The sequence below is a fragment of the Grammomys surdaster genome, unplaced genomic scaffold (assembly GCF_004785775.1).
Source record: "Grammomys surdaster isolate TR1022 unplaced genomic scaffold, NIH_TR_1.0 125704, whole genome shotgun sequence".
NCBI classification, from domain to species: Eukaryota; Metazoa; Chordata; class Mammalia; order Rodentia; family Muridae; genus Grammomys; species Grammomys surdaster.
Window position 1 is genome coordinate 2,539,837 of NW_021620539.1, and position 13,830 is coordinate 2,553,666.

At 36.0% G+C, this 13,830-nt stretch overlaps 1 protein-coding gene across 1 annotated transcript in view; it reads left to right on the forward strand.

Annotated features, from left to right (window-relative positions):
• LOC114639413 (syntaxin-binding protein 5-like) overlaps nt 1-9,820 on the forward strand; it is a gene marked incomplete at its 3' end in the record, with an annotated part of 222,451 nt that extends 212,631 nt beyond the window's left edge. Inside the window, exon 17 of the mRNA XM_028788160.1 lies at nt 9,669-9,820. Within this exon, the coding sequence (XP_028643993.1) occupies nt 9,669-9,820 (152 nt within the window). The remainder of the gene's footprint in view (nt 1-9,668) is intronic.
• Between the last annotated feature and the right edge of the window lie 4,010 nt (nt 9,821-13,830).

Consider the following 13,830-nt stretch of genomic DNA (forward strand, 5'->3'; position numbering starts at 1 on the left):
GAAATGTTAGACATTTTACTTCTAAGTCTAAAAAAATAAGACAAGTATCTTAGTTTATTTGGACTGCTGTAATAAAAATCTTAGATTGGGTAATCTATATACAACAGACATTTATTACTCAGTTCTGAAGGCTCTGAAGTCCAAGATCAAGGCATAAGCAGATTTAATGTCTGGCAAGGGCTCCTGGGTTCAGAAATGGCATCTGATTTCATTCTCATATAGATGATACAGCAAACAAGTTTTTTCTCCTCATAAGGTACCCGACCTCACTTGTGAGATGCAAATCTAAGACCTAAAGACTGTATATCTCAATACCATCACCTGTGGGGTTTATTTTAAACATACTTTATATTTTATATCTGTTAATTGCCATGTGCTGTTTTAAGCTTACTGAGAAACTGGCTCTCAAAAAAAATTTTAAAAAGGTGATCTACTCCTTCTCAGGCCTATGAATATGATAAAATATCTTTCAAGTCCCCTAGTCTAGAGACAGGCTGGCCCATTGATTTTGTGACATGGAAAGAAGCAACCAGCAGAGGGTATTGAAAACATTGTGTCCTTGAGAACAGCTAGAGAGAAAAAGCGTTTTCAATAGAGGCTTCTGTTAATTATCTTACACTATAAAAATGTCTTCAGTGGGAGTGAGAAGCCAGAGACTCATCCAGAAAGAGAAATTGTAATCTGGAACCCCAGCTGGCTGCCTCAACTTCCCCAGTTGATTTCTGTCAGATAAGCTCTAAATTTCATTATCTTTGTTCTTTCAAGCAGGCTACTCCTGGTTGTTCTCTTTAACAGAATTGCTGATGTTTCTGTGTCTTATGCCTACTTGTTCTTTCACTTCTGCTGTTATAAACTTAATAAATTCAAAAATTCAGAAGTGCAAATGTTGCTACTGTAAGTAGCCTACATAGAATACATGATTTGGGAGAGCTACAGAAATTCAGACCACAGCTTCCTGCTCCATATGCACCCACCTCCCCAAATCATGTATTTATCATTTTCAAAATCACTTTCATTCAACAGTAGCAGCTCCAAAAGTTCACATTTCAACATATTTAAGATATAAGATTTAAGCCTGAAGTTTCATCTAGATCACATCTAAGTCAGATAGGCATGAGATTCAAAGTATGATTCACTGAGAAGTAAACTCTGCACCCTCAAAATTTTCATTCACCTACCTAAATTTGTGATTCATGAGTCAATCTCTTCTCCCACCATGATGCTATGAAACTATATGTTTCCAAAATATAATGGTAATCATTTTGTCTCACCATTCCAAAGGTCACAAAAGAAATGGGGAGTAATATTGTCTAACTAAAACAAAAATACAATGCAGAAAGATTGAATCTAAAGTCTGGTTAATAATTTGACTTTGTAGTTCACTTTTCAAACACAGTGAGGCAAAGTTCGACCTGAAGGTTTAGAGTAACCATGCTGCTAGTGGAGAAGGGCTAGTGTTACTGAAGTCAGACGCCTGAAACTCTCCTCTGGTAAAGTGGATGATTATACATCTACCATTAGGGAGACTTGGCAGTGTACTGTTTGAAACCCAAAGCCCCTGGAGGCAAACCAGGAAACGTAGGTGAAGGGAGCAAGCTCACTGTTTTGGTATTTGTGTGCCATTGGAACTAGCATGAGTTGGATATCATCAAGTTTTGTAACTTAAGTACTCCTGAGGGGCAGCTAATCCCTCAGAGCGATAAAATACAGAATGGCTAAAGAAGACATGTTAATCCTTAGTCTCCATGTGCATGTGCCTCACACATTTGGACATATATGTATTCACATGTACATGCACGTGTGCATACACACACATACATACACACACACACACACGGGGAGGAGCTGGGTATCTAAACTGCAGTTCTCATGCTTGTAGTGTTCTCTATGATCCAGAGAATAATCTATAATATGTGTGCTTCATTTTGAATGATTGAGTTTATTATGTACTACACACACACAAACACACACACACACACACACACACACACCAGCAAGTACAGATAGAAAGAAGTAACAGATAGAAAAAATCAAATTAGATCACAGCATACACCAGAGACTATAATAGCCTGATTTGAGAGATCAAGCCAATGTAGTATCAACAAATCGAGGACTTAAAATCATATAGCGAAATCAACTGACGGAGTTGAAGCAGACACTTTGATGAGTTCCAGGTTGAGTCTTCTCTCCCTGGAGGAGTGTCTGCCTTTCTGTTACTGTTATACTGTGAGAAAAATAGAAACCTATGTAATAAATGGTTTATCTTTAGTTGTTCTCAAGAACACAGTAGTTTGTTCTTGGATTATTTGTTTCTATTTCCCCTTTACAGAGCCAGAGGGAAAGGCTGATCTAGGGTAGGGGCTTTACAGGATGATTTAGATAAGCATATTTAAGTCTGAGCCAAACGAGGCCTCTATGCTCCCAGATTCTGCTTTCAACACACTTAAATAAAACATTACCATTTGACCAATAGAATTGACATTATACAGGGAAAGCAAGCACTGTCCACTGAATCATAGCCCCAAATCCCCTTTTGAAATTTCTTTCATGAAAATGTTGTCATTTTTATTGTGGGATCTATTGTGTCTTTCCAGCTAAATATCTCCAGTGGTCTTAGGTTAAATTACTTTTTTGTCCTGAAAATATTCTGTCATGTACTGTTGAGGGCCATCGGCCGCAGACCAGGTTCACCTGAAAGAGAGGCTGGGAAGGGACAGGAGGGCAGGAAGAGATGAAGCCAGGACAAAGGTTTCTGATAGAGGCTCCATGTTTTTTTTTTTTATTGGATATTTTATTTACATTTCATATGTTATCCCCTTACCCCATCCCCCACCCACCCGGGAACCCCCCCATCCCCTTACCCCTCCTCCTCCTTCTCCGTGGATGTAACCCCCACCTACCCCCCCCACTCCCACTTCCCCACCCTCAAAATTCCCACCCCCTGGGGGAGTCCATCCTTCATGAGGTCAAGGATCTCATCTTCCACCTGTGCCCGGCAGGGCCCTCCACTCTTATATATTCAGCTGAAGCCCTGGATCCCTCCATAAGTGCTCCCAGGCTGGTGGTTAGGACCCTGGGAGCTGTGGTTGGTTGGTATTGTTGCTCTCCTCATGGTGCCACAAACCCTTTCAGCTCCTTCAGTCCTCACTCTAACTCCTCCATTGAGAACCTCATGATCAGTTCAATGGCTAGTTGTGAGCGTCTGCCTCTGAATATGTCCGACTCTTGAAGGCCTCTCAGGAGACATCCATATCAGGCCCTTATCGGCATGCACTTTCTGACTTCCACATCTAGGACAAAACGACAACCAACAAATTGGGAAAAGATCTTTACCAATCCTACATCTGATAGAGGGCTAATATCCAATATATACAAAGAACTCAAGAAAGTAGACTCCAGACAACCAAATTACCCTATTAAAAAATGGGGTATAGAGCTTAACAAAGAATTTTCAATGGAAGAAACTCGAATGGCCGAGAAGCACCTAAAGAAATGTTCAGTGTCCTTAGTCATCAGGGAAATGCAAATCAAAACAACCCTGAGATTCCATCTCACACCAGTCAGAATGGCTAAGATTAAAAACTCAGGTGATAGTAGATGCTGGCGAGGGTGTGGAGAAAGAGGAACACTCCTCCATTGTTGGTGGGACTGCAAGATGGTGCAACCACTTTGGAAATCAGTGTGGCGGTTCCTCAGAAAATTGGACATAGCATTACCTGAGGATCCAGCTATACCACTCCTAGGCATATACCCAGAAGATGCTCGAACATATAACAAGGACATATGCTCAACTATGTTCATAGCAGCCTTATTTATAATAGCCAGGAGCTGGAAAGAACCCAGATGTCCTTCAACTGAGGAATGGATTCAAAAAATGTGGTATATTTACACAATGGAGTATTACTCAGCTATTAAAAACAATGAATTCGAGAGGTTCCTAGGTAAATGGATGGAACTAGAAATTATCATCCTGAGTGAAGTAAGCCAATCACAAAAGAACACACATGGTATTCACTCACTGATTATTGGATATTAGCCCAGAACCTTGAAATGCCCAAGATGCAACTCACAGGCCACATGAAGCTCATAAAAAAGGAAGACCAAGTGGGGGTGATTCAGTTCTTCTTAGAAGGAGCAACAAAATACTCAAGGGAGCAAATATGGAGACAAAGTGAGGGACAGAAACTGAAGGAGGGGCCATTTGAAGACCTTTCCACCTGAGTATCCATCCCATGTGCAGTCACCAAAGGTAGATGCTGATGTGGAAGTCAGGAGGCTCCATGTTTTAATGTTCAGCTTTCAATTTAAAGGGGATAACCCACCCCCACCCCCAGAGTTCCTTCTTGCTGCAGCCGGCTGGGGGTGAGCGCTGTGGGTGAGCGGAAACCATCCTGCTGGAGGAGAGAGGAATCCATGGGCTGGAGATGTCTCAAAGCAAGCTCAGCAGGCAGTCTATTCTTCTCAGCTCGGGTAGTACCAGGCTATGGGCAGCCAGAAAGGCGCCAAGGCCAAAGCAAGCACTGCCTCTGCCAAGGGCAGGAAATGCCTCCAGGCCATACCTCCAGAGTCCTATTGTTTGGTCTATTGTGGTAAACAAGGTCTCATCTCTTAGGCCTGCTCAAGGCTGAGGGAAGGGCACAGTTCCCCCTTTTTAGATTTATAAGATATGAGCAGTGCCAGCAGCTGGATGGGGTATAATATTTCATCCCATCTAGGGCACAGAGTGGCCGGGCGACCGTGCCTATCTTAGGTTGCATATAAAATATCATATCCACTCCATTTTCCTTCTTAAACATTATATTCTCAACATGTTCCCTTCCCAGTTTCCTTTTATTATGTTTTTATCACCATTATTATCATTTTGATAACCCACTAAATGCCATTAGTGCCATCAATATATGTACATGATGGGGCCATTCGCTGCCATTCTAGACTTTGGAGCTCTCAGAAGAATTAATCATCCATTAAGCTCTGCTTATAGTAATCTAGGCCTTTCTTCAAATACCCATGAGTTTTCCAGTAAGCAGTTCTAGAGGCTTCTCATGTTGGAAGTAGTAAAGTCAAATGTCATTGGTCTGTACTAACATTGTGTTAGTCACTGTTGTAATGCTGAGAAATCTGCTTTAAAACAGGGAAAGGAACATGTTTATGGAGATTTCATTCCACAGTGGTTTGGCCTTTTGCAGTCTATAATTACCTCTCGTTCCTGGCACCTCAAGATCACTGTTATCCATTACTAAGTTTTGCATGTCAATAAATTTTCATAATTAAAATAAGTAGTGTTTATTTTCTTTGTCTTAGAATAAAGCCCTGGGATTTATCAATGATATGCATGTGTCTGTGTGTGTATATTATAGAACATATATTTATAACTTGATGCTTTTTGCTGCTAAATAGTATGCTAGAATATGGATTTACAAGAAGTTTAATTCACTCATTGCTTAATGGGAATATTGATTGCTTATAGTTTGAATATATTATAATAAATCAGCTGTGAAAATTAAATATAAGTTGTTATATAACATTTGTTTGAATTTCTAAGGAAACTAAGAGTAGAAATAGTGAGTTATGTAATCTTTATGAGACAGACGTTGTTTTCTAAAGCATCTTTAGAATTTGATGTTTCTATCATCAATGCACACATTTTCTAAAATATTCAACAATTGTATTATCAGTCTTTCCATTTTGTTCAATGTTTTTGTAGGTTTATTGATCTCTAAGTATGATTTTATCTTACATATCTCCAGAGCCTACAATTTTCATTGTCTTTCCAAGTGTTTATCTGACATTTGTCCATCTGACAAAATATCTATAGAAATTCCTTTACTATTTTAAAAATTAAAGTGATATAATTAGGTGTTCCTATTTACTCTGTACTTACATTAATAATATGTGTAATTTTTAAAAAATATTTCCCAGTATGTGGTTCTTTCTTTACTAAAGTTAGGTAAAACAACATTGTTTAATTTTATGACATGCAGGTTATTAATTTTTATTTTAAATTTATGTATTTCTTGTGTCCTAGTGACATATTTTTATATCACTCAAAATTACTAAGATTTTTCTCCCATTAGGCATTTTCAGCTAATTTATTTGTACTATAGAAAGTAAAAGTTTGGTTTTCTGTCTTTGAGTTATAATTGGTAAATAAAATGTCAGTTTTAAAATGTACAATATGATGACCATATAATATTTCTCTATATTACATATATACCTATATACACACACACACACAGAATCATGACTTCCAATGATCAGACTTCTGATTTCTCAAATTTGTGAATATGTGAAAATGTTATCTATTGAGTTTTTATCTTTTCTTAAATGAACAGCATGTAGTACTTCTCCAAATGTTGGGCCATAGTGGATAGCCACTTCTATGTAGCCATACTATTATGAAGGTAAACAACTGGTTCTTTATATGTCCCGTGTAGCAAATTGCTGGTTAAGTGTAGCTCTCTTCCATGCTCCTGAATCCATGGCAAGCAGTGTTCTAATCATTTATATACTTTTTGACATTGTTATATTACAAATATGAACAAAATCATATAGTGTTAGTCTTTCTATGCCTTGCTTGTTTCACATAGAATGATACCTTCCAGGTTCTATGCTACTATAAAGCTCAGAATTTCCTTTCTTTTTGAGGCAAATCAGTATCCTGTTGTATGCATGTGTAATTTCTTCATACATTCATCTATCAGGAAACACTTAAGGCATTAAGCTCAGGAATGCAGATAGCTTTTCAGACTATTCGTTTTATTCACTTTATAGACTGATAAATGAGATCACTGGATCATATAACAGTTCTATTTTTAATTTTCTTTGAAGAGCCTGCATATCATTTTACATAATAGCTTCATGGGTTTACATTTCTACTACTACAAAGGGCTTCAGTTTTTTGGGGTTTTTTATGTATTTCTTTTGCTGATGATAGCAATATTGTCAGGTGTAAGGTGATATTTCATTGTGGTCTTTATCTGTATTTCCTTGTATAATGATATTGAGCATATTTTTATTTAACTAGTTTCCAGTGTTATTTCCTCCTTGAAAAACACATATTCTGGTTATTTACCAAATTGAAAATAATTTTTCCATTTATAAGCAGTATTTTCACTGTGAATTTGTATAAGTGGCTTATATATTTATTTTAAATATTAATTATATTAGATACACATTTTCAAAACATCTACTCTAATTCTCTAGGTTGCCTTTTATTTCTTTTTCTAAAAGCTTCTCGGTTTGATGACTCCCATATATTTGTGCTTTGTCTGTGTTTTTTGTGTCATATTTAAACATTGCTATTAACAGTGAGAAGGAAATTTTCCCCTGTGGTATCAGGTAGACACTTTATGATTTTCGGACTTACACTTAAGTCTTTAACTTATTTCAAATGAACTCTAGTGACTGGCTTAAGATAAAAGTCCCAATTCATTCTTTTGAGTATGAATACATAGCTTGTTTGTTTGTTTGTTTGTTTGTTTAGATTTCTTTCTTTTCCTTTCTCTTTCTTTCTTTCTTTCTTTCTTTCTTTCTTTCTTCCTTCTTTCCTTCCTTCCTTCCTTCTTTCTTTTCTTTCTTTCTTTCTTTCTTTCTTTTTTTCTCCCTTTCTTTCTTTCTTTCTTTCTTTCTTTCTTTCTTTCTTTCTTTCTTTCTTTCTTTCTTTCTTTCCTGTAACTTCAGCCATACCAGAAGAGGGCATCAGATCACATTACAGATGGTTGTGAGCCACCATGTGGTTACAGAGAACTGAACTCAGGACCTCTGAAAGAGCAGAGTCAGTGCTCTTAAGCACCAAGCCATCTCTCTAGCCTGAAAACATAGTTTTTAGCACCTATCACTTCCTCCATCTTGTATTCTTGGTTCCTGTGCCAAGGATTAGTTGACTACGTGTCTGTGGAGTTACCTTTGTGCTCTCAATTCTGTTTCAATGTTCTATGTATCTATTTTATCACATTATCATCATATTTAAATAACTATAACTTTGCAATATACTTTGAAATGGTCTTTTTTTGTTGTTGTTTTTCGAGTCAGGGTTTCTCTGTATAGTCTGGGCTATCCTAGAACTCACTCTGTAGACCAGGCTGGCCTCAAACTCAGAAATCTGCCTCCCAAGTGCTGGGATTAAAGGCGTGTGCCACCACCGTCTGGCCGAAATGATCTTATAATGTCTGTAGCTTTGTTCATTTTTTAACAAGCATAGTTTGACTAATTTAAGTCTATAATGGTTCTATACAAAATTTTAACTAGAAATTTTATTGTGGAATTTCCTCCTTTTTGCAGCTAAATAAAAAATCTCCTTGCTATTAAAAAAATAGCATGTTTTCTTTACATGTTTATCTATCAGTGGACACAGATTGTATTCCTGATTGTTGTGAACAGCAATGCATTGAGTACAAGATTGCACATTTTCCAAGATGGTGATTTTGTTTACTTCACATACAAATCCAGATATGAAGTCACCATATCACATAGTTCTATTTTAAGTTTTTGAAACTTAAATTTTATGTAAACTACCCATGTTGTCTTTTAATTCTGTTTCTATGGAATTGTGTTTCAGCCCACAAGTTTTAATCTACTGATGTTTTCAGAATTAAAATGAATATTTTATAGGCAGCATATATAGTCAGCTATAATATAATCTGTCTTGATAAATTTGAATTAATTTATTCACTTTACATCTCAATCACTGTACCCCCTTCTGGTCCCCTCCACTGGCCCTCCCTCAAATTCTCCTCTGAGAAAGTAGAGCTCTCCCCCACCGAGGTGTCCCTACACCCTGGCATATCAAGCCCCTGCAGGGCTAGGTACCGCTTTTCTCATGGAGGTCAGACAAGTCAGCTGAGTTAGAATGTATTCTAGACACGCTACAGTTAATATTTACTTACTCTTCAGGTGACCAAAATGCCTGCCTAGGAAAGCTGCTTCAATTAATCAGTTAATAGGTTAGTCAAATTCATTTGACTTTTAATACATAAAAGAAAATAAGGAACAAAGATGAGTTGAAAATTTTTGTAAATCAAGTTGCATTTTTTTATGTCTATTATGGAATCAAACCCTAGATATAGGCCAAGTGTGCTGGCATACACTTTGTCTCCTGAGAGACCAATTTTGAAGATTACAATTCCAAGAGGGCCTGACTACATAGAGAATCCCTGCTTTGTTTGTTTGTTTGTTTATTTCTTAAAGCCAGAGGAAAGGAAAGATGAGACAAAGGTTAAAAGAAAAAGAAAATGATGAATTTGAAACAAAACAATCAGAATCTTATTTAGACACTTGACTGTTTACCTAAGCATCTGTGTCTATTTACTGTTCCTATTTCTTGACCTATATCCTCTTTGCATTGGAGAAAGGATTTATGTGATTCTTCTGTAAAACTATAAAATCAAGTTAAATACTGTGTTACTAATCACAGCTTAAATGAAAAACTTGTAATGAAGCATGATTACAGGCTATCTCTAATTTTTGCAGTAGTCAGTCATGCTTAATATGTTCTACTTAATCTATCTACTGTATAGTGGACTTGTTTTCTGACTGGGCTTGTTTAAAACACTAATCACTGTCTGATGTCCCCAATCTTAGATTATTTTCCAGTAATCTTATATTTAACTTTAAAATGAAAATAATCATGCATATAATATATTCTAGTTTTGTGTTTTTCCTCCTCTCAGAGTTGCATTTGGAAACTGCACTGGGTTGGTTGTGGTGGATTTCATACAGAAGACAGTACTGTTAAGCATGGGGACCATTGACCTCTATAGATCAAGTGACCTGTACCAGCGACAGCCCCGGTCTCCTCGAAAAAACAGGCAGTTCATTGCAGGTAGGGAACAAAAGAGATGGGTTCTGAGCTTGACTTGTTCACTTGGTTTTTGCCAGATTGTCTTTTCTTGTGTGATGCCATTCAAATGCATGCTAATACTGACTGAACACGCAAATACATGAATTTAGAAGAAACAGCAAAAAATCTTTAAACAGGCATGAGTGGTGTTTAAAGTTCAGTTTAAACTGTTGAAGTTTAGGAAGTATCTCAGGTTTCTTAGATTGGATTCCTAAAAAGCAAAACAAAAAAACCCAACAAAATAATAATAATAATAATAAAAATTGGGACTCTGGTTGAAAGTTCTTTAAAAATTCTTGGACAAAACAGATTAATTGTTCTCTAATATGATTAGTCACTTTTCATTTTTTAATTAACTATATCGTGGCCATCATCTATTCTTTACTGATGATGACTAAAATAGACATATGTTTATAAACATAATAAATACCATTCTCTGACATTTAAGTGCTATGAAACATGGCACTTTTCTTAGCAGGACAAGCAAATCAATTTAACTACAAGAGAAAAGAAATTTAAGTTTTAATTAGGATATGGCAACAAATTTCGATAGTCTGAATTATCCAAAATCTTACCAGAATTTCACTACATATCCGAATAGGTGGCTTTAATTTTCATAAATTTTGTATTTTTATTATTTACTGGAATATGCTAGTTTGTTAAAATTGCCTTAAAAGTTTGCTTCCATAGTGTTATGCATTTAGATAATGGTTTTACATTTCCTTTTAAACAAATAATGAACTGAATGTTGAGATCTTTACTAAAAATAGACATAAAATATTACTTCATAATATATGATAGTTATTTTCCAAATAGAAGATAGGTCAGTTATAACATCAAATAATTTTCCATCTGTACAAATGGTGTTTGATTAACACTCAACTTGTTTGTTAACTATTTTAGACACTTTGCTTAGGCACAGTATTTGTCCTCCTGAGCTTGCCAGGTTTTTATGTAGGGGATATCAGCTTTCACTACTGTCAGGATCCTGGAAATTTAAGCTTTGTGAGTTCTGTCTCTGTCACTACTAGCTTCTGAAAGAAAATCAGAGTAAGAGCTATTCCTTCATGTTGAAAAACAGGTGGCTGCTTTTGAAAGTTCTGAATGTCTAGAAGGCTATAAAGATGTCAGGGGCAGGTAGCGATGTGCTGCTGCAAGGCTGGAAGCAGTGATGGTCAGAAGATCTCTGCAGATCTCTGCCAACATCTCAGCTACTTGTCTGGATCCACACAGAGGTAGAAAAGTGACTATTTTGACTAGGAAAACTTAATTCAACTCATTGGGTAATTCAAACTTATTTGGTCTCCACAATAGTGATTACTGATTAGAACTGTGATATAGGGAAAAATTGATAAAGTTGTAAACATTTATGTAAACATAAAGTCTCTCTATTTTATAACAAAACCAACAAGTACATACTTTATATTGTAACATAATTAAAAAAACTAAAGCATCTAAGCTGTCTTTTTAATTGTTCAAAGATTAAATATAATCTTAATAATAACAAAGTAATTTTATATAGTATCACAAACCAAGCAACTCCATAATGGTAAAAATCATGTAAGAAGAGTATGCCATGAATTTTATGAGAGCGTTTGATTAAATAAATTGGCTACAGCATTCTCATCATTCATCTATCACCTTTCTAATTGATTTATTTTTAAAGTATCTCCTCTCTAGTTTGATTGCCTAATCTTGCTACAGTTTCTTCACCTTGGCTGTTGTAGATTCTGGTATGATACCACTTCCTTTCACTTTAGACTATTCTCTCTCTTTCCTCTGCCTGCTGCTGCTGATGCTGCTCTGGCATGCTCCAAAGACAACTTTTGCATGCGTGGGCTGTCTAACTTTTATCCTGATTTAACGAAACGGATCCGTACTTCCTATCAGAGTAAGTTCTCTAAAGGTTAGGCAAATCACTTTTTTTTTTAAAGTCGTAATTCCTAAGCTAAATCAATTCATGAGTGCTTAGTAATGTGTTTTTTTAAAAAAACACATTCAACATGCATGCTAATTTTTGTTGTTATGGAAATGCAACCTGGCGTTTTGATCATTTTATTTTTTAATTTTCAAAATTTTGATTTAAATATTCTAAATCATTGTCATGTGCCCACTCACCCAGCCTTTGTCTCTGTGTTCATTTCAAACCATGTCCTATCAGTCCAGCAGTCATTCTGCTTCCTTTTAAGAAGGAAGAGCTGTGGTATTCTTGGAAATAGTGACGCTGACATACTGTGTCAGTGACAATTCCGTGCTTCCTTATTTTATCACTATTGTGCTTTGGACCATTTTGCAACCTTATTCTAATTAGTGTAACAATATTGTTTTATAATTCCTAATTTATGGTGCATTTTATTAAAATAGAGTACCTCAAAACACATTTCAATGGTGATTTTAGGTACCAAACTCTGGTACATTGAGGAATTAAAGTCATAACTAACAGGTGAATAATATTAATTTTTTTTCTATGCTAGCAAATGAAGATGGAAAGATGGGTGAAATAAACTAATTCTAAACACTGGTGCAGAAAGTGTGATGATATGTCACTATAGATATAACAAAACTAGTGGAATTATGGGTAAATAGTTCAAATAGTTACTGACATGAAAAAATGATCATATTGTGCTAATATATTTTTATAAAAATCAGGTTGCTGGCCAAAATATACAATATAGCATTATAGTTGCATAAATATGCACACATACATATAAACACACACATACATATAAACACACACACACGCACATTTGAACATCTATATTGTTGTAACATGAATTTCTCCAGACATCCTCTTACTAATTGAATCACACACTGTTATAAATCATAAAACTTTACAAGTTTAATGTTCCTGGCAGGAAGCTGGCTCCTGTGAAGCTCTTACAATCTTTCTGACATACCCAGTGTGACCTGTTTTAATTTATGCTCTCTATCTTTGACCACTTTGGGGATACTGCTCACTGTTCTTGCTCCAGGAGACTGTGTCACCTTTGACACTTGTCTTGGCTTCTGCAACTCCTTTTTTTTAAAAAAAGATTTATTTATTCATTTTATCAGAATACACTGTTGCTGTCTTCAGACACACCAGAAGAGGGCATCTGATCCCATTACAGATGGTTGTGAGCCACCATGTCGTTGCTGGAAATTGAACTTAGAACCTCTGGAAGAGCAGTCAGTGCTCTTAACCGCTGAGCCATCTCTCCAGCCCAGCTTCTGCAACTCCTAAAACAGGAAGAGATAGGATATTCTTGACATTTTGAAATTATGTGAAATTCAATTTCCATAATAAAATTTTGCTGGAATTTAGCTATATTCCTTCACTCAAATGTTTTCAATGGCTGATTTCACATTTTAATGGCACGATTGAATAATCAGAAAATCATATGGCCAAAAACCTCTTTGTGTACATTTTGAAAAATTTATTGACCCCTACTCTATAACATTTTTTTCACATCCATCCTGTACAACAACATAAAGAACTTGAAACTTTCCATCAAGAGTTTCCAGTACATCTGAATACCATTTTAGCTTCCCAAAATATTCAAGAGTATGACATTTAGGTTTTACCAGTTTTTCATCGTTTTCCTGCCTGATGTTTCCAATAATCAACATGTGATGCTCTTATAAGGAGAGAATAAAGGACAAATGCTGACTCTGAGCTTGTCAAAATTCCACAATACCAGCCATACAGAAAGTATTAGGAAGTCTTGAAAGGTGCTGAATGTTTCTATATTCCATTAATAATAGTGATGATAATAATAATAATAATCTCTATGCTTTTAGAGATTTCATTTAAGATTGTCTAAAACATAATTTTCTGTTACTTCCCCATAAAAATATGGTGCCTTGTTTCATGAAATATATAAAAAAAGCAATCCAACCCATACTAACTCTAGCTACGTTCTGGCCTCTCTCGCTGCCTCCATGGCTAGCCCCATGCAGTGACTGCCCATCTTGCTGTTCCCTGACCTGGAGCTCCGAAATCTCTTCACCTA